The sequence below is a fragment of the Podarcis tiliguerta genome, assembly GCF_965153285.1.
Source record: "Podarcis tiliguerta genome assembly, chromosome: 3".
Classification (NCBI taxonomy): Eukaryota; Metazoa; Chordata; class Lepidosauria; order Squamata; family Lacertidae; genus Podarcis; species Podarcis tiliguerta.
Genome location: NC_139536.1, coordinates 11,288,263 through 11,306,455, shown reverse-complemented (window position 1 = coordinate 11,306,455; position 18,193 = coordinate 11,288,263). Strand labels below are relative to the sequence as shown.

Genomic DNA, 18,193 nt, shown 5'->3' with positions numbered 1-18,193 from the left:
TGACTTGTGGGGCAGGGCCTGCATGTGTTCTTAAAGCTCTCAAGTGTCTTTGAAAATGGATGGAAGATGAGAGACCAAATGCGTTGGGTCCTTTTGCAATAAAAGCTTGGAGACAGGCCAGATGTCCCCACCTCATATAGAGCTTAAGAAGAAAATTGTTAGGGGGTTTGGGGGCAGGGGGAGAAGAAGAGAGAGACTTGCCAGGAATACAAAGTGAGCATATCAAGCCTACATAGTAACACTGCTGAACCAGCCCAAATGTTTTGCCACCCACTTCCCTTCAAACAAAGGAGTCTTCAGCTGAAGTGAGAAGGAAGCCCCTATTTTTAGTTGCCTGGAGCCCCCAGATGGCAGAGATATGTCCTTCAGGCCATATTAACTGTCAGTCATTGCAACACACCAAATCAAATCTGGGAACATTCATTTTCCCCCCGCTAGATTTGGTTTGGTGGCATATAATGATTAATTTGTACAAATAACTATCTCATTAAAATCCTCTAAAATGGCCACATTTCAAAATCTGAATTAACTTACCATTTACAACAAACCAAACAAAACCAATAATTATGGAATTACAGGGTCACATTTTAATTCCTGAATTTTACAGTTCAGCATTAATATCACCACATGTATACAAATGGTGTAAAACAAGTACAGTGGTTTTCTTTTTCAATACAAAATAAACTTCTGTTTCATGGAAAAACTATACTTCATATCTACACAGTCAGCCCATCTTTTGCAAACAATAGCTAAAATTAAAATTAACTACAAAATCTCCAAAACAGGGAAACTGTGTCAGTAACTGTTCCAGGAGAAATGGACCCTAACACATTGCAAGAGTGATCTCTATATGGTGAATTGCTGCTGGTTTCATAAGTTCATTATCACTCTTAATGCAATTTGTAGTTTGGGGAATTCTTTCTTCTGCATGATCTCAGATCATATATGGCCAAACTAACATTAAAATATTTACAGTTCACTTGCTCTCAAAATAAAAAAGGTCTCAAAATGGTTGCCTCAATCAATTTACCTAATGTACTTTTTTTTGTTGTTGAAATTTGCTTAAATACATGGAATGTGTTAAGAAGCAGCCTTTGTACTATCCCCCCACTCCCAGGTTCAAGGTGCTGCGTGTTGACTCCACCTCCCAATCATTCTTGGTTAAAAATGACCATGCCCCCAAACCTTCTGGCATTTCACAGTACTCTCTCTTTTACTCTTGCAAATGTGAAATGCAGATTTCTCAAGGGGGGAAAATGCTGAAGCTAGCAGGGAGCAACTCCATCCGACCTGGCTTCCCGTAAGATGCTACTGGTAGTTGCGACTCAGATGCTGCTTCCAAGCACTAGGGCTTATTGATGTTTTCTATATATTTTAGCTGATGAGCCTTGGGTACCAGCCTTCCTGAACAGCTTCTTGTAGTCATCTTCAATTTTGAACCAAGCTTCTTTTTTCCTCCCAAAAACTAGAGGTGGGGGAGGGGGAAGAAACCAAATTGCCACTCAACATGCACTACGTAGCAGGGTGGTGATACCCTCTGTGGTTTGGCTGACTGTGCAAGTAGTGGTCCCCAACTTTTGAATTCTTTTTTTTTTAATGGAAAGAGAATCATTTAAAAGAGGCAACTGCTTAAAAAAACCCACAATGGACAGCACCGTTACAAAGTCATGTTACTAGGTTTGCAACTGAAGCCTTACAATTTTCTTCTAGCTTGGGGAAACCCTGCAATATCAAAAAAGTTACTTGTCCCATCCCCTCACAGAGCCCGAGATGTTCTTTTTGCTGGCAACCTGTCATCCAGGCGCTGATTAGTAACCCACCATTTCAGTTTAATTTTTAACAGCCCGAATGGCAGACTCACTGACTAGAAAGAGATTAGGTTCTTTGGAAGCCTGGTGTTCTCAGAACTAAACCCTTCTAGTCGAGTTTCTTTTGCTACTCCTTGCATTCTCGTGTATTTTCCAGGGAGAAAGCTTTCTTGTCAGACTATTTAGTTCAGTCACAGCATTTGAGCACCCTCAATAAGAGTTTGTTTCAGTATTCTTAAGAGCCAAGACGAGGTCTTTTCCTTGGGGATGTTTCCTCCTCTTCATCTTCTTCCTCATCATCTGGATAATCCACAAGGCCGACTAAACTTCCCTGTTGAAGGCAAAGAAAAGGCTCAGATTGAAAAGAATTCTGGAGAACAATCTTGTTGCAAAATGACTCCCCCACTAGCTGCCAGCATATGCAGGGAAAACTAAGAGAATCACTTTGGGGTTGCCTGATGTAGCCACTGGCTCTGACAAGAGCAAAGATTACATTTCATATGAAGACATGTATACCCCATGTATATATCTGCCATAATTTCAGAGAGTGAGGATTAGGTATTACTCCGCATGCAGATAGGGGGAAAGTCCTTAAAGACAACAATAGTATGTTTCTATCTTATGGAATATGCTGCTGCAAGATGAGACCTTATCAATGGCTATTAACTATGATAGTTAAATGGCATCTCCATGCTGAGGTGATGACTCTCTCACAACCAGATGGTTTGGGCAAACATCAAGGAAGGACTACTGCTGCATTTGGCTTTTGGGCAGCATCTGACTGACTACTGTGGTAAACAAGAGGCTAAGCTACATGGACCTTTGGCTCTTTTCATGTGTTATGGAGCCTGACCGCAGATGCAGCCACCGATTGTCATGAGTAATAATCAGAAACCATTATTAAACGGCAAAAAGATAAACTGATGCCTTTTGCAATTCAGATCTGCTGTGCTCAAAGCCTGCCTTAAGTAGGAAGAGTTCAAATAAGCATCAAGCCCTGCAAACAAAAGCCATTGGGCTGGCTGCTCAAATGTCCCACGTAACCTGGGAAACAGCATTATGAGATGCAGTCCCTAGTCAAGACATTCAAACTTGTGGAAATGATCCACTTAAGTGCATATGAAGAGCCCTGTGGGACCATCTAGTCCCGCATCCCATTTTCCACAACATCTCGCTTCTGCAAGCACACTCTCCCCTCCTGTGGTTTCCAGCAGATTTTCATATATTTTTGACACAAGCCAGAATTTCTGTGGCCTCTATGGAACAATCTGAGCCCTAAAAATGCCACTGGAGTTCCTTAACATGACATGGATAATTCTGTCGCTGGATTAATACTATATTTTAAATGTATTACCCTGGCTGACTACCAGACATTCCAACTGACTAACATTCAAAAGCAGTATTAAAAGTACCACCCCCACACTGAAGAGCCATAAGCTTATGAATCCCAATGTCAGCTCTCAGCAAAATGCCCATCCTAATCAGCAAAGTTTGTCACATTTATACTCCTGCCAGAGTCAAGCTGTAGCGAACTGCAGACCAAAACAATGCTGTGTTGTAAGAGACTTGACACCGGAGAAGCCCACTATGTCCCACCAGCTTTACCTGGTAGGTAAGTACAGTGAGGAAGGTCTGGGCTTTAAGAACAGGTTTATACATTTGAAGAGGCTTTCTCACCATCATCAATGATACCAGCTGGCTCACCTTTGTGGCTGTGACTGCTGCAGTCAAATTGGCATTCTTAGAAGAAGAACCATTTGAACTTGCTGGCGACGTCTGAGCTGCTACAGATTTACTGTTTGTACTATTTGCTCCATTAGTTGCACTGGCGGAGTGGGAAAATGTGAATTTGAAACCACCTGCTGAAGTTCTTTTGGGGAGATTCTCTTTGTCTTCGCTCTCTTTTGCTATTGGGGGAAAAAATATTTTGTTTAGCATTGTCATTAAGATAAATGATCTATATAAGCCGAGATGCATACAGCAGCTCAACTGAACTACTTCTTCAAATGGCACTTCCAACTGGGGGAAGCATGGCAAAAATGGGGGAATACCTTTTTTTGTTTCCATGAACTTCTCATAACTATCTGGAAAATCGTCCTCTGACTTCGATTTTTCTACAGGGGGTACAACTGCTTCACCCTCCTCCTCTTCATCTTCATTGAACCACATTTCCTCATCATCCTCCAAGGTCCTAGCATCTCTACGGAACCTGTTGCTACGCAGTATAGATGGGACACTGTAAAATACACACACAAAAACGCTCAGACACGCGCGGAGCAGGGGGGTCCCCTATATAAGGTGACAAAGCTAGACCACGCTTGGTTGCTACAGTATGGAGAAGTTAGCAGAAAACAACCTTTAGAGTAGTTAGTTAATGCCAGCATCCTGGTCCTCCTCTAAGGAGCTGAGGGCAGCCTTTTATAGGATTGTGGGCCACCTGAACTTCCACAGCAGCCAACTAGTATTTCAGGGTCTTCTAACACCTTCAGGAATTATGGGCTGCTCTGCACCAGCCTACTTGTTGGCTCAACCAATCTCTGTTCCTCTCACCATGACAAAATCCCAGCATGAGAACTTCCCTAAAGGGGGAGATTCCCCCTCACCCCTGGATATATTGTATTAATGCATTAAAACAATCTATTTGCTGCCCTTCAGCTTTCAGGATGCCTTTCCAAGTCAGAGTCTCAGAGATCCAAGCAACATAAAATTTCCTTCCAGATACCTGTGGCCTAATTCTAGTTTCCTCACCTCTGTTTTGAAATTAAGCAGCATGCTTTTCAAAGCAAACCAAGAAACAAAATGCTGAGATCCAGGAGTCTCAAAGTTGTAAAGCGGAGAGAGAAATGTACTAAATACAAAAAGTCCTGACCAAGTAAAACACTCCATTGTTATATACTGTGCATTCTTTGTAAGAAAGGCTGGCACATTTGACAGTATCATTAACTGGACAAGCAAGGCAGGAACAGTTCATGAAACCTTCTAGAAAGGCCATGCAAAGATGCTTTCAGTTTGACATTTAGGATCAAGAGGGATACCTGTTCAGTTTCTGGCTTTGTCTGTCTTTCTCTTGCTCATATTTTGTCTTCAGTCCTTTGAACGTCTGAACATATTCAATGGATTCAAGTGCCTTATAAAAGTTTTCAACTATATGTGCAGTAAGTGATTTGATATCTTCCTGCATTAACACAAAACAAAGGCAAGCATTACCATGCTGGATAAGAAAACATATCAATCTCAGCCCATCACTGCAGTTAAATGCTAACTTTTCCCTTCACAGCAAAAGGGTAAAAGTGATTTAAGCTTGAAACTTGGTTTTCGTGATCAAGCGGCCTGTCTCAGGAATATTTTACTGAAGTAATACCCTCTGACAAAGTACACAAGGAGGAATTCCAGACGATTCACTCATATGCTTGTGTGCTTCCTGAGCTAACAGGCCAAAGATACGCAAAGAACTCTGTAGCCACGAACACTATGGCTGTATGAAAGGTAAAGGTAAAGGTACCCCTGCCCGTATGGGCCAGTCGTGTATGACTCTAGGGTTGTGCGCCCATCTCACTTAAGAGGCCGGGGGCCAGCGCTGTCCGGAGACACTTCCGGGTCACGTGGCCAGCGTGACGAAGCTGCTCTGGCAAGCCAGCACCAGCGCAGCACACGGAAATGCCGTTTACCTTCCCGCTATAAAGCGGTACCTATTTATCTACTTGCACTTAGGGGTGCTTTTGAACTGCTAGGTGGGCAGGAGCTGGGACCGGAAGACCGGAAGCTTACCCCGCCACGGGGATTCGAACCGCCGACCATGCGATCGGCAAGTCCTAGGCACTGAGGTTTTACCCACAGCGCCACCCGCGTCCCTCTTATGGCTGTATACACAAATACAATTCTGAAATGGGGTGGTAGTGGTGGTAAGAGTTAGAGTCAAAACACCTGCCCCCTTCCCAATTTTTTCCTCTACGAATTCACACAAGCCTTTGGTGCAGCACTTACAAAAATGGAATCAAACTAAAGGGGCTACTGTATTCATGTGACATCCAGTTTGCTTCCTGCCAAACAGGGATAAGATTGTGGCAGAACTCTTAGTGTAAGTGGTGCTCTTCCAGGCTTGAAAGCTGTACTGTGTGTTTTATAGACCCTAGGGATATCCCTTCTAGGCTGAAGAAAAAAGAAGCAGCCTCATGGCTTTCTGTAAGATGGACAGCTCCCTCAATTTCCCAAAAATTTGAAGAGAAGCAAGTAATGGGTTAAAAGACTTTTTAAAAAGTCAATACACCTATGAGAGAAGAGTGAGATTTAAATTCAAATAAGCAATACTATTTCTTTTATTTTCATTGGTACACCTGTCAGGCTATTAATCATTCTGAGTGCTCACAGGTTGCAGAACACTGAGCGTAGACATAGCCTGTTCCTCTCTGCCGCCTATTGACACAACCGTGGCACATCAGTCACGGCTGCAACGCCTGTAGGGGCAGAAGCCATACTATTTCTAACACAGATTTTTCAAATCAGTTCTATTTGGATCTCTGTGGGTGTGAAGAATGATTTTGAATTAGCCACCCTACTGCCTCAAGCTGCCCCTTTTTCCTGTTTGTGATGTTTGCATAACAGGCTGGAAAAAAATAAAGGGTGAACATTATGATCATTGCTGACACTCAGAAACAGCAACACTCAACTACGTTTACCCAGAGCAATTTAATTTCAATGGGTCTGATCTATGCAAACCACAGTTGAACACCACCTTTTAGCTTGAAATTACTAACATACTCTGGGGGGGAAATCACTGACTCAAAATCACTAAATGAAACTAGCTTTACAAGCCCGGTTAACATCCTTTTGCATTTAAACGGGTGAAGTGTTTTGTATACAAATTCCTGGAAAATCACTGTGGAGATCAAGATGCACAGCAGGGAAGGAAGGAGAGCGTTCTAGTCATAGAGCGCACTAGAAACCTGGCTTCCATTATGGGAATTTTGAGTCAACTACCCTGTTCAGCTGCTCCTTTCTTTTGGCAGCTGGTGGTAGGTGTAGAAGTCAAAACGTTCTGAGCAACAGCACACACTTGAGAGTTTCTCTGCAGCTAACGCAGAGTTTTTCTAGCAGAAGGGTGCCCCATACTCTTGTTCTGAATAGCACAGCCAGTAAAGCTCTAGGTCAGCCTTCCCCAACTTGGTGCCCTTCCAAATTTCTGGATTACACTAGCACCAGCCAGCACGGCCAATAGTCAGGGGGTGATGGAAGCTGGGAATCCAAAACATCTGGAAAGTGTCATGCTGAGGAAGGCTTCTCCAAGGCATTTATGCAGGCCTGTCAAGACACTTTTAAAGAGTCTGAACAAAATATGAGAACAAGTCTGTGGCTCGCATGCAGGGTTTAACAAACCCACTTGCCATGCTCCCCATGCAGAGTGTTGCATCAATCTCTAGTGAGTGGCAAGTCACACATGGCCAAACCAGGAAAACCCTCTGGAACAGGAAAGGCTGGACACAGCTGCTCAAGAGGCATCGTTGGGAAAGGCCAGCAGGGGAGGGAGAGAGAATAGGGAATGGACTCAAGATTCAGTCTTTTCCATGCCATACTCTAGTAGTAATGGTCCATCCCCCTATATTGCTGTGACTCAGGGTGTGGTTTTTTTGTTTTTTACACTTAATGCTTCCTTGAAGATGGCAGGATCCCCAAGGTCCTGGTCTACAGGGAGCTGACTTCAGGCACCAGGCCCATAGGCAGATCAACTCTATGTTACAAGATGTCTGCAAACATGACATGAAGGCTGGTGACATGAACCCTCCTGTGTGGGAATCCCTTGCAGAAGACCACAGCACCTGGAGACAGGCCATCTGGTCATGTATCCATAGCAGTGACCAAAGGAGGAATGACCGCTGGGAAGAGCGTAGAGAGAAGAAAAACCATGGTCCACCTGTAACAGTACAACCAGCCGCCGTCATCTGTCCCAGGTGCTGTGTCAGCCTCTACAGCCAGAGCACGCCCTGCAAGCTGCCAACAGTTTGACCTCACCCCCAAAGGCTCACTCCTCCACAGTCTCCCAAGACAGATGGATGCCCACAACACATAAAAAGTTATTTCCAGCCTTCAGCAGCAAGATCTAAAGCTCACACATGCCTAAAAGGTTTCTTGGAATTGAAAGCACAACTTACCACTCTGATGAATTCAAAAAGCTCAATGACTGCTGAATTCAGCAGATTGTACCTAGTTCCATTATCCAAAAGAGCATTTATGACGGGCTCAAACAGGTTTCCTTTGGTGATATAACGGTTATAAAACTCATCCTTTAGGCCGATTATCCTCCTCATGAAACGAAGAGCACCTGCAATGTTAACAAGCATTTTAAGAGGGTCCTTTCTGGTTCTCACACTACCAGCATCTGTTTACACAAGCTGAAAGGAGTAGTCCAGTTTACTGACCAGCAGCAAACTATGATGTCTAGGACAGCCTTCCCAAACCTGGTGTTCTATAGATGATATTGGACTACAGCTCCCACCAACGCCAACCATGCTGACTGGAGCTGATGGGAATCCAAGAGTCCAACAACTGGTGTGCACCAAGTTGAGGAAAGCTGGTCTAGGAGCCAGCTTAGAAAATGAAAATTGACCTGCTACTTACACAGTGCCAAAAAGGTGTGTTTTGAATTCATCAAGACCAACACTCTTCTCAGCAAATCCTTGTTCATAATATAGTTCTTGATGTGATATGTGTGGTGTTCCACACAAAAGGTGAGCAGCTCCAAAATTAAGGCAAGCAGCTGTGCTGTTTGGTAGTTGTCTGCCAAAGGAACAAAACCCAGTCAGATACAATGAACCCTGCAAATGCCAAAGTCACGACAAAAATAGTGTTCGCCTAGGAGTAAGACTTTCCCCAAGCCAGCTTGAGATCCAAAACCTTTGCCATGGAGCAGAGTTCTCTAAGCACAAGCTGGGATCCTAGGTCTAGCATTGTTTTTATTTAAAATCTTTTGTACCCAGCCTCTCTGATTCTTAAGGAGGGTCAGATTTACTAAAGTTAATAAAAATGTAATAACAAACAAACAAACTTGCGGAAAAAATCCTCAGTAACTGTATCAAATCAGTCAGCTGTTGCTACAGAAGATGCATGTACCTCCTTAAACATGGGTAGGCAAACTAAGGCCCGGGGGCCAGATACAGCCCAATCGCCTTCTCAATCTGGCCCGCGGACGGTCCAGGAATCGGTGTGTTTTCACATGAGTAGAATGTGTCCTTTTATTTAAAATGCATCTCTGGGTTATTTGGGGGCATAGGAATTTGTTCTCTTCCCCTTTCCCCCCAAAATATAGTCTGGCCCCCACAAGGTCTGAGGGACAGTAGACCAGTCCCCTGCTGAAAAAGTTTGCTGACCCCTGTCCTTAAATGTCCAGGAGTGTTTCTGAAAGTTCTCTAAAATCCCTTGGTAGCTGGTCTTGCCTGTGGCCACGGCACACCAAAAGCTTAGAGATTTGTGAAAAGCCTGTGCGCAGAGTGGCTGTATTCACAAAGTGGATGATTTCACACAACCATTCACGCAACGCATTTGTATGTCACATCCTTTAACCCTCCACATCGTGGAGGATTGGAAGGAGCCAAGGACACCTTTGCAATCCTGGTTTCCCAGTTCAGACATAAACGTATAAAAGAATAGCCTTGTTGGATCAGATCAAAGTCTCGTCTAGTCCAGTATCCTGTTTTCACAATGGCCAACCAGATGCCTGTGTGAAACATACAACAGCACCCGCTCATGATCCCCAGCTGCTGAAATTCCAAAGCATGCTACCTCTAATACTGAAGATAATACAGCCACCGTGGCTAGTTGCTAATCCCATTTTAAGACATCCATATCACCAGCCATTGCTACAGTTTGTGGTAGTAAACTCCACAGTTGAGTTATTTGCTGTGTGAATAGGTACTTCCTTTTGTGTGTCCTGTATCTCTCAGCTTCATTAAAGCACTTTAGTTCTAGTATTATGAGAGAAATAGAAAAACCTCTCTCTATCCGCACCGCACTGCAGTTTGACAAAACAAGATGTCTGCTATTCTGCTAGAGGCATGAAAGAACCACACAAGCGCATGGCTCATTCCAGATCCTTCATGCTTTGGCAGACCAGTGGCAGTGAGGGCTGAATGCAGCCTTCTTGCTGTCAATTGGGAACACGATTTCCCCATTTTTTAGGGTGATGTCTCTAGAATGCCCCATTCCCCCAGGAGGAAGAAAAAGTTGTCAATCTAAGATTCCTAGGAAAGGATCTTTCCATATTGGGGGGGGGGGGGGGTTAAGAGGAAAAAATCACAAATGCTTCCACCTACCTGGGCAAATTGTATTACTCTTGTTGCTTCCAACTACCACATCTAAAAGTGAAAAGATTTAGCACTGTTAAGTTGCCTGCTTAATGACTGTGGAAAACAGAAAATATTTCAAGACAAGAGGTATACATTTTATTTCAAGGTCGGACAACTTCTGACTCGCCTGTGCAGCACAAGAAGCCCACCCAAACTCTTTTTGGAGGGGGTTGCCAGGCATCAGAACCCACCTAGTTTTGTCTGTAACACCATTGGAGTTGCACACATGTACTCCATCTGCGGATAGTACTGCGTTAGCCACTAAAAGTCGGTGGTAAAAGATAGGAGACATGCAAGTCAGCATGGAGAGGTTTGCAAAAAGCTACAAAAACAAGTTATGGATCCCATTCTACTCTGCCTTCATTGCAGCAACCTTTGAATCTCAGAACTGCTTAAGTGACTTTTAAAGATATGGGTTTATTTTTGTAAAAAACCACTGTGCCTGAAAAATCAGCAGCCTGGTTCACACACAACAGGAAACTGTGGTTTCCCACTGTGTGACCAAGCCTGCATGAGCCTTGGGTTTGTGTGTTTCCTCTCTTCTCCTTCCGAGCCTATGAAGAGAAGCTTCCAGTTTTAAACTAAACACAGTTCCCTTTGCCATCCCAATGCTGGAAACAAAGATTTGTTTAAACTACAGCAAGTAAGAACAAGTCTATCTTGCTCTCAGATCACAACTCCTCATGTATGGATACCAAGGGAAACAGTGGTTGCTTTAAAACTGGAAGCTTCTCTTCCTCATGGGCTTGAGAGAGGAAGGAGGAAGCTACACCTGAGTCAGTGTGCTAGGCAGAAACGATGAGACAATTTTTCAAGAGATCCCTTGATTTCTGAAATTATTTTAGAGTAACGCAAAAAGGAAGCAGTGTACATCATAATGCAGGACTTTTTTTGTCTAAAAATTTACAAAATGCAGTCAATATCACCAGCTAATATCCAATGACAGAAGGCTGTTTGTAGAACTGAAGCCCCTGAAGACCAGAATTTTCAGTTCTCAGCAGTGGGTGAAAACAAGAACCCATAGAAACCTGGAATTTTACAACAGTACAGTCGTATCTTGGTTCCTGAACAGAATCCGTTCCAGAAATCCATTCGACTTCAGAAAACTTTCGAAAACCAAGGCGCAGCTTCCGATTGGCTGAAGGAGGTTCCTGCACTCATTTGGAAGTCGCAGAAGCTGCAGAGGACGATCGGCTTCCAAAAAATGTTTGCAAGCCAGAACACTCACTTCCGGGCTTGCGGCATTCGGGAGCCAAAACATTTGAGTCACAAGGCATTTGAGAACCAAGATACGACTACATGTGGACTAACCACAAACACAGCATTCAGATGTTAATGCTAAACCAGCTTAGCAAAAGGGGTGCAAGCCTGGGTGAGCTTTGCTTGCTCCTCTGGCACAGCCTTGAAGACACTAGAAGTGTTAGCTTTAGTTTCCAACTACAGTGGTACCTTGGTTTAAGAACAGCTTAGTTTATGAACAACTTGGATTAAGAACGCTGCAAACCTGGAAGTAGATGTTTTGGTTTGTGAACTTTGCCTTGGACATGTTCCATTTGTAAACAGAGTCTCCCGCTGCTATGGGAAAGCACGCCTTGGTTGAACAATGCTTTGGTTTAAGAAGGGACTTCCAGTACGGATTAAGTTCGTAAACCAAGGTACCACTGTATTTATTTCACCTGAATGGAGAACTGTGACTAGGGCTATGTTTAGGAACAGCCTCCCCCAACCCTGTGTCCTCAAGTTGTTTTGGACTACCGGCCATGCTGACGGTAGTTGACACATGTGAAGGACACAAGGTTGGGGAAGGCTGGCTTAGGGAAACAAGCCAAAGACCTAAACCTCAGTTTGAAGCTGGCTTTCTTCCCCAGCGACAATTGGTTTAGGTTTGCCCATAATGAGGAAATGTGGTTAGTGCAAAGAGGAAGCTAAAGGTCCAATCTCCTCCTTGTAACTGTGCTAGAGGAGAATGGCAGCATGCAAGCTCACGCATGCAACACTAATCCATGTGAAGCAGGCACACTCTCCTTCCACCAGCCTTCTGCAAACCTCGGACAGCTCAATACAACCAGGGCATAAAAGTATGCAAGTCTCGGTTTGAGTGAATTAATCCGCACAACAAAAACACAGTTTGTCCTGCAAACAGCTGCAGGAGTCTGAAGTACGAAAATGTGGATAGAAGAAGGCAGAAAAGACAATCAAAACATCTGATCTTACCTTTGTCGCTTTTGTCCTCTGATGTGTTTGCCAGAAGTGGAGCAGTGAGGACATGCATACAATGGTTGTAGAAAAAATTGAGAAACTCACTTTTCTCGGTTTTCTGAAACAGAAAATACTAACTAGATTAGCAAATATGCTAACAGCATGTAAAGTCATGCAGCTGAGAAGAAACAAACAACCAAACAAACAAAGAGAAATCAATGATGCTGAATTCAGCGCCTTCAAGGTATCTTGTACCCAGAAGAGATGCAAGCCAGCACATTCCCACTATTATTATTTGAATGTTTTAAATAGCTTTGAGGGGTGTTTTTTTGGCAATCAAGCGGTATATAAATTGTATGAATACAATAAATTAATCTGTAAAATTAGGGTGGCCTCACCCTAATGAGGTGGAGCAGGGCCCTTCTTTGCCCTGGTACCTAAGTTATGCAACTGCTTTTCTTCACCAATTAACATAGAATCCAAACTGTTGCTTTTCAAGCACCAGATAATTCCCCCCCCCCCTTTTAAAAAAAGACACATTCCCATATGTTTAACATTCCTGAGTTTTAGCGGCTTGATGACTTTAAATGGCTCTGGAGGATGCGGCTGTTGTGAAATTAAACTCTGTGTTTTATTTCCTCTTTAAACTGTTTTATAAGCAGCAGTTTTAAGATATGCTGTAAGATTCCTTGAGACTCATATAATGAAAGGCAAGACTGAGATGCTTTAAACGACAATACGGCACGCACCAGCATAAACATTCACACAGCTACAGAGCACTGGGATTTCTATCATTCCATTGTGCAGTCACAATGGAAAAGAAAACCGCAACACATTTTGTGTTTTACCTCAAAGCCACCATGGCAGCTTACCTAGCTAGTAACCTTCAGATTGAGAGCGTGAACTTGGTCCTTCTAAATTAAAACCCCCAACTCTTCCCATTGCACCAGACTGAAATAATTTTTCTACTATATAAACACTTGCTCCCAGCCCAGATTATATAAGACCTTAGTTTGCAGGCAATGGTATTAACCATGCCCCACCTGCCATGGGGAGCTCAAAGGTCACCCAGTCCATATATGGTGTTGATGCCTTTCAATCCCCTGGGCAGCAGACATGACAGGAGAACTCATCATTCAACCCAAGAGTGGACAAAGTTTGAACTGAACACAAAACGGTGTACAAGTACTGGAATCTCCACGCATATGAAAAGTCAGGCACATGGTCTAAAATAAAACGTTCTGACATCATGCTGTGGGGACGACGTCTGAGATGAAGTAAAATTACCATTCCAGTTTTGTGGTGGAAACATATACGTACATATATTTTAAAGAAAAAACATGCTTCCAAGTATATTTTCGAGAAATGCAAAGCTAATGCACATTTTTGCAAATAGTTACAAAGTGTGCCGAAAGACAAGTAGATTTTAGTCAACGTGTTTCTTAGACAGTAAAGTTTCTTTACCCCTTTCCATTTTCTTACATTAGCTGTGGCCAACATGTTCTCAGGATCAATTAGGGTACGCAAGAGCCCCATTAACTGAACAGCGCCCCCAAGCTCGGGGTCAGTGTCACAGATCATTTGCTCAATGACTACGTTTATGAGGAGAATGTCCTGAAACAAACAGAGACAAATTAGACACGCTTTCAGAAATTCAACAAAGGTAAATAGTATTTTTTTTCCTTTTGCGGGGGAAGGGTAATAATAGGAATCTATGACAGTTTTTGATTTTGGCTACCATCTCTCAGGGTACCAATTACTGAGCTTTGTGTAATTTCCCACCTTTATTGATGAGGATGTTTATTTCCTCTTGATTAAAAAAAGGAACTCATGGAGAGTTCACTTGTGATGTATATTTTTAGGCTCCGCCTTATTTTTGTAATTTTTAGTTGTTTTAAACAGTTTATAATATTATGTAATATTGCATTTCAATATTAACATTGTGTTCTGATTGTTGTAGCCTGTCCTGGAGCCTTAAATTGAAGAAAGGGTAATAAATTGTAATAAAATAAAATTGTAATATGGTGGTTCTTAGGTATTTTTTCACCCATATGAAGTCATTTTTATTGCTATGTAGCCTATTGAACATTTTAACCGTTTGATATGTTTCTGCCATGCAGTGTTTTTGGAGACTGTGTGTTACAAGACAACAGATTTTCACAATGAACCCTTTGCAAATTTAAGTTAATAGGCAGGGTTAATTGCCTAGTGGCCATTTGCTATCTCAGATATCTACAGTGGTGCCCCGCAAGACGAATGCCTCGCAAGACGGAAAACCCGCTAGACGAAAGGGTTTTCCGTTTTGGAGGTGCTTCGCAGGACGAATTTGCTATGGGCTTGCTTCGCAAGACGAAAATGCCTTGCGATTCCTGGGGTTTTTCCCCCCCTCCCAGCCTTTTCCCCAAGCCCCTAAGCCGCTTAACAGCTGTTCGCTAAGCCGCTTATCAGCTGTTCGCTAAGCCACTTATCAGCTGTTCGCTAAGCCGCTTATCAGCTGTTCGCTAAGCCGCTTATCTGCTGATCTAAGCTGCTAATAGCCTTTTAGCAGCTAATCCGCTAATCCCTTAAGCCTTTAATAGCCGCTAAACCGCTAATAGCGCTAATCCGCTAATGGGCTTGCTTCTCTAGACGAAATAAACCGCAAGACGAAGAGACTCGCGGAACGGATTCTTTTCGTCTTGCGAGGCACCACTGTATTGCCTTCAGGGACTGCCACACTATTTTTGCTCAACAATTCACACACGTTTGCTTACATGTGGTTTCTTCCAGCAGCCCGTGTATAAGAAGATAGTGAGGAGATGGGAAAGAAACCTAATTATGGAGGCCCAATATGACCTGCCTAGATTCTGATACACCAAAAGCCTTCAAACTACCTGGTGACTCTTCTAGAGCTTCCATAAGAGAGCTTTATAAAAGCTAAGTGTAAGAGTACCAGGACCCACCTTCTCTAGCAGCTGCCTCTGTTATGAGATTTGCAGCCAGATTACTACTTCTGATTATTATTTGAGTTTTGTGGTTGCTCACAATTTAGAGAGAGAGAAACATTCAAACTCCAAAGCAGAGTATCCACCCCCAGATACAAACTCTGGGTGTGTAATTAAAAAATAAATAAATCTGGGACACTTATGAGACAAAAGATGACAAGGAGTAACACTGCCTTGCCATGAGCAACCAACAGTGGAGTAGTAAATGGGAACCCAGTGGCCCAGGACTGATGCATCCCTTGTTGGAGAACACACTTTCAGAGCGAACCTGTGTTTGCTAAATGAATCAAACACGTCAGGTGTAACAGGTCAGGAAGCTCTCATGCCAGCCCAAATTATAGTTCAGAATACAGTGGTACCTTGTGTTACGGACGGGATCCGTTCCGGAGGCCCGTCCGTAATGTGAAATGCCCGCAACTTGAAGTGCTGGATCTACGCAGTGCGATTTGCTGCTTCTGCACATGCGCAAAGCACAATTTAGCGCTTCTGTGCATGCGCGAGCAGCAAAACCCGGAAGTAACCCATTCCGGTACTTCAGGGTTGCCGTGGGACGTAACGTGAAAAGACGCAACATGAAGCGGATGCAACACGAGGTATGACTATACAAGTCTGTGATCTTAGACTGGGTGTGTGTGTGTGTGTTTACTTAATAAAAGGAACATAGTGGTAGGACTGGCCATTGCCAGCCGTATCATATAAGCATACTGCATCTTTCTTACATCGTCACTCTGCTGGGCTTCCTGCATTACAAATTCCCGCACCATGGATGGACTGAATTCTACCAGGTAAGAAAATATATCTGTAGCAGCAGATCTAACTTGCAGATCGTCCATGCCCTGAAATGAAAATCATATTAACAGTGAAAAAGAGGTATTATGGAGTTTGTAATGCTATACAAAGCTATTACAATACAGTAAAACTCCGACTTCAAATATACAAGAGGATAGTAATTCTATTTCTACAAGCCACGGGGTACAAAAGCTTTCTTTATCATCCTCAAGAGTCTATGGCTGCGAATCTAAGGGTGTAGATTTGGACATTTCACTTACAAAAAAAAAAAGAAGTCCAACTTTGTTGCCTTGAAATTCAGGTAGTTAAACTATATGCAGGATTAGTGGCTATTTGTGAAGATGATGTGCTGATCCAGAGTTCCTGTGAGTGGATCTTTGCTCAAAGGACACTCCCACCAGAAAAAGGGGTGTGTGTGATTTTTCAGGAATCTTCCTTCCCCCTGCAGCCTCCAGAGAAATTGCTCCAGAGGGTTGGAGAACTCTCTGGAACAGCATAGCAGGTGTCACCAGGGCCTTCTGCTGGATCTTCCACAAATGGAAGAGCCCTTCGGTTGGTAGAAGAGCAACTCTGAGTGGAACCCAAGGTGATTTAAAGGATACAAATTTGAAAAAACCCCTTTCCCTCTGTCTGTTGGATACCTAAACATGACCACTGAATCTTAGTGCTCTGTTTTTTATACACACGTATTTGTCACTTCAGTGATCACTGTATATTTAAATAAGTCAGTAATCATTTAAATATCTATGAACTGTATCTTTCTCAAAGGCTCTGCATACATCTGAGACTGGTATTAGAATCAGTCAACCTATGAACAATTTGAAAGAGTGCAATAGCTCAAAAATGTAAAGACAAACCAACCAGACACCTCAAATCTTGCCTGCACTTTATCATTCAACTCACCATTACTATTTCAAGAGCAGGAAGAATTCCTAACTTTGCCAAAGTTTTGAAAAACGTGTCTCTGTTCTGGGGCTGCAATGTCTGGGAAAATGCACAAAACTCCTTGAAGAAGTTAACCTGCAGGAGGTGAAAGAAACATTTCAATATAGAAAGTGCCAGTACACAGCCAATAAGTAAACATTTATACAGTTTCAGATATTAACAGAATCTGAGTTTTAACTCAACACAAAGAACACATATTTCAAGTAAAAGAGGCAGTAGCATTAGCACACTATTTCCCAAGGTAAAAGCATCCAAACCGGACTTACCAGTTCACGCCTTTTGTCATCATCTGTAGCTTCGTCAGTTAATTGTGCAAAAACTTCAGACAAAAACTTTTCATCTTCCTGTACAATACAGCAATTTTTACATAGTTATGACACAAAGTTCTATATTTTAGAGTTGCAATGCAAAATCAGGTTTTGTACTGTTGCAAGTTACTCTCTTATTTCATGTACCACTAAACTAATGCGTCCACCTGTGCTATACTGCCTATGCTTTCACAGCTAGTAAGGCAGATTCCACAGATTTACAAGTCACTTTTTGCCTCCAGAGAGTCCCACTGCAGTAAGCAGTATTATGTATGAACAGCATTGTTTCAATTTACCAAAGGCAAGTCTATCAGTCATAATGGTCAACTTGTGCCCAATCAGTATAGGAACCTAGCTTAAGATTCTTTTAAGCATCCATACAATGAATTCAAAATACAGATCAGAGTTAGTAAGAAGAAATTGATGAATGAATGAAAGCAGACTTTTCCTGTCCCTGATAAACCTCTGCATCTCCTTTTCCATCCAGCTTCTTCAGGGGGAAGAGGATTCCTCCTCTCACTCAGGTCTCTTTCCTCCCTCCAAGCTTCTTTGGGAAACAATGGAGGGAAGTAAAGCCAACGAGACCAATTACACCCACATTATTGCCCACCCCTATAACTAGGTGTATGATCTGAATGTACGAGGCTACAATCAAATCTGTATAACCTCCAACTGAGGTGCAAAAAAGTGCACCAGGATCCCTACACATTTATATCTGCCCTGTGGATTGTCTGAGGTATCAAAGTGGCACTGCTAATTTGCTGCTCCACACCAAATTTAACAAGTTTTAGAAGTCAAGCACTTGTGACTTCAACAGAACAATC

At 42.9% G+C, this 18,193-nt stretch overlaps 1 protein-coding gene across 2 annotated transcripts in view; it reads right to left on the bottom strand.

Moving 5' to 3' along the window:
• Positions 1-564: 564 nt before the first annotated feature.
• PPP4R3B (protein phosphatase 4 regulatory subunit 3B) overlaps positions 565-18,193 on the bottom strand; it is a 29,942-nt gene continuing 12,313 nt past the window's right edge. Inside the window, exons 5-16 of one of the 2 annotated variants that reach the window (XM_083432583.1) lie at positions 17,328-17,405; positions 17,020-17,136; positions 16,047-16,163; positions 13,826-13,957; positions 12,359-12,461; positions 10,112-10,153; positions 8,421-8,579; positions 7,955-8,124; positions 4,844-4,983; positions 3,860-4,044; positions 3,513-3,715; positions 565-2,139 (exon numbers count right to left, since the gene is read on the bottom strand). In XM_083432583.1, the coding sequence (XP_083288709.1) occupies positions 2,044-2,139; positions 3,513-3,715; positions 3,860-4,044; positions 4,844-4,983; positions 7,955-8,124; positions 8,421-8,579; positions 10,112-10,153; positions 12,359-12,461; positions 13,826-13,957; positions 16,047-16,163; positions 17,020-17,136; positions 17,328-17,405 (1,542 nt within the window). In that variant the 3' untranslated portion in view covers positions 565-2,043. Of the gene's footprint in view, positions 2,140-3,512; positions 3,716-3,859; positions 4,045-4,843; positions 4,984-7,954; positions 8,125-8,420; positions 8,580-10,111; positions 10,154-12,358; positions 12,462-13,807; positions 13,958-16,046; positions 16,164-17,019; positions 17,137-17,327; positions 17,406-18,193 lie in introns of both variants that reach the window. The other variant, XM_083432582.1, reaches the window with a different exon arrangement.